The 2,199-nt window shown below is 60.1% G+C and overlaps 1 protein-coding gene across 1 annotated transcript; it reads right to left on the bottom strand.

Annotated features, from left to right (window-relative positions):
• Window positions 1-697: 697 nt before the first annotated feature.
• LOC114073489 (interleukin-17C-like) lies at window positions 698-1,847 on the bottom strand (the record flags this gene model as incomplete). Its single annotated transcript, XM_027911233.1, has 2 exons — window positions 698-1,391; window positions 1,525-1,847. Coding segments are annotated over 2 exons (573 nt in total), but the record flags the coding sequence as incomplete, so codon positions are not given.
• Between the last annotated feature and the right edge of the window lie 352 nt (window positions 1,848-2,199).

Raw genomic sequence — 2,199 nt, forward strand, 5'->3', positions numbered from 1 at the left:
TCTCATCACCAGCACTCCCTGTTTTTTGTCACTTCCGCAGTTGCTGTTGCAATAAAAAGTGGGAAAGGCACTGGCTCCCGCTGCTTCCCACACCCTGGAGGAGCCTCCCACTCCCAGGGAGGGTCTCCTGATCTGGGGAGGCTGGGGCTGGATTGGGGGGACGTTTTGAGGCCAAACGGTGCGATTATGGGCAAACCCAGGGTGGGCGTGTTCAGAGTGCAGCCACTGCAGGGTCTCCTTCCAAAATCCTTATGGACCCGACAGTGGGGTGAAACTGGAGGGGCCCTGCACTAGAGCTGCACAGAGAGTCCCAGTGGAGCTCCCCAAAAGCTGGGATGACACCCCAGCAGGGAATGTGGGGGGATTTCCCTTCCACAGTTCCTTTTGTGGATGCTGGAAGGTGCTTGGGTGCGATGTGAGTGCCAAACCTTGACTCCGCTGGGCACCAGCAGTTGCTCCAAAACCCCTTCCCACACAAACAATTTTTGGGGGGGGCACAGCCACCCCAGAGCTCCCCCAGGTGCTGCCAGGACAGGTGGGGTGGCCCTGGCAGGTGGCACCAGGCCCATGGGATGTGGGTGTAAGGTGTGGGTGTCAGGCTGCTGGGGGTGGGTGGCACCCCTGTGCCCTGCTGCCCACTCCATCAACCTCCCAGTTCACCCTGCCCTTTGCCCATCCCACTAAGGGATATCCCACAGCCTTACCTTGCTCCACGGGCCACCCATGGATGTGCCCCCAGTTCCTAACATCCCACTGCCCTGACTGGGAACAGAGCAGGGACCGTTTTGGGAAAGGTTAGCTTTTATTTGCAGCATTAAATAGCAAACAGAGAGGAGACAATAAATAGCTTTTTGGGGGAATAAATAACCAGCGAGTGCCCAGGCAGCGCTCGCAGGGTCCGGCCGAGGGGTCTTGAGCACTGTGGAGCAATGCTGGACCCGGAGTCACAGCTGTGGAAGTCAGCAATAAATACAGGGTAAAAAAAGTCCCCTGGCTGCAAGGCTTATAAATAACTCATAAATAATGAGGTGAGGGGCTGGGAGGATGCCCTGGCTGGGGGTGGGTGCTCTAAAACAAGCACAGGTGGAGGGGATGAGGTGACATGGTCACACTATGGGGGCTCCACGGGAGCAGGGGAGGGTCAGCGCCTGGTGCGGGGCAGGACACAGGTGCAGCCCACGGGCACCTTGATATAATCCACCTCGAAGGTAACGAGACCCAGCCCGGTGGGGCGTGGGCAGGGCTTGCGCCGCAGCACCATCATGGTCTGGTGGATGGTCACTGAGTTGAGCGACGTCGTCTCCCGGCCCGTCTTGACGTCCACGCAGCCGCTGCACAGGCACTCGGCGAAGGCCAACTTGCGCGGGTACCGGTTCTCGTCCTCGTCGATGCTGCGGGGTGGACACGCTCGGTGAGACCCTTCCCTGTGCCCCCTGGGTCACCCCTGCTGGGATCAGCCAATGGGGGTGTACTGGGAAGGGCGGACATGGAGGTTGGGGTCCCGGTGGGGTGTCACGGACTCACCGGTAGCGCCACGGGGAGATGGAGCGCTCGTTGGGTTCGCTGCGGAGGCTGGCACGGGACTGCAGCGTGGGGCAGGCGTGCGGGCGGTGCCGCCGGTGCCGCCGGTGCCTGGTGCTCTCCAGCTGCTCCAGCTGTGGCACCAGCTGCACGGGCACGTAGCGGTCCCAGCGCAGGCTGCGCCCCAGGAGCTGCGCGGGGGCCTCGTCCCCCAGCTCGGCGCCGCTGTAGCACAGCACGGAATGGGAGTGCGGGGAACCCCCGGGGCGCCGCAGCCCCTGGCACAGCACCAGCACGCCCAGCAGCGCCAGGGCACCCAGCCAGCCCTGCGGGAGACAGCGGGTCAGGGGGCACAGCGGTAACCCCCCCCCACACACCCAGGGGGCTCAGTGGTGAGATGGTACCACCCCCAAACATGGGAGAGGTTCAACACACTGAGCTCCAGCACAGCCTCCCCAAAATCTGAGTCTTCACCCACAGGTGCACCAGCGCCCAGAGCGTGGGCACATGTGTGTATGTGTATCTATATATATATATCTATTTCTGTATATCTGTATATCTCTGTCTATCTATCTCTATGTATTTCAATATCTGTATCTATCTGTATATTTCTGTATCTACATATCTATGTAGCTATTCATCTCTCTATATATCCCCACCCCTAAAAAAAATAGTGCA

The sequence above is a fragment of the Empidonax traillii genome, unplaced genomic scaffold (genome assembly GCF_003031625.1).
Source record: "Empidonax traillii isolate 1590-97213 ecotype Southwest subspecies unplaced genomic scaffold, ASM303162v1 scaffold6647:size5825, whole genome shotgun sequence".
Lineage (NCBI taxonomy): Eukaryota > Metazoa > Chordata > Aves > Passeriformes > Tyrannidae > Empidonax > Empidonax traillii.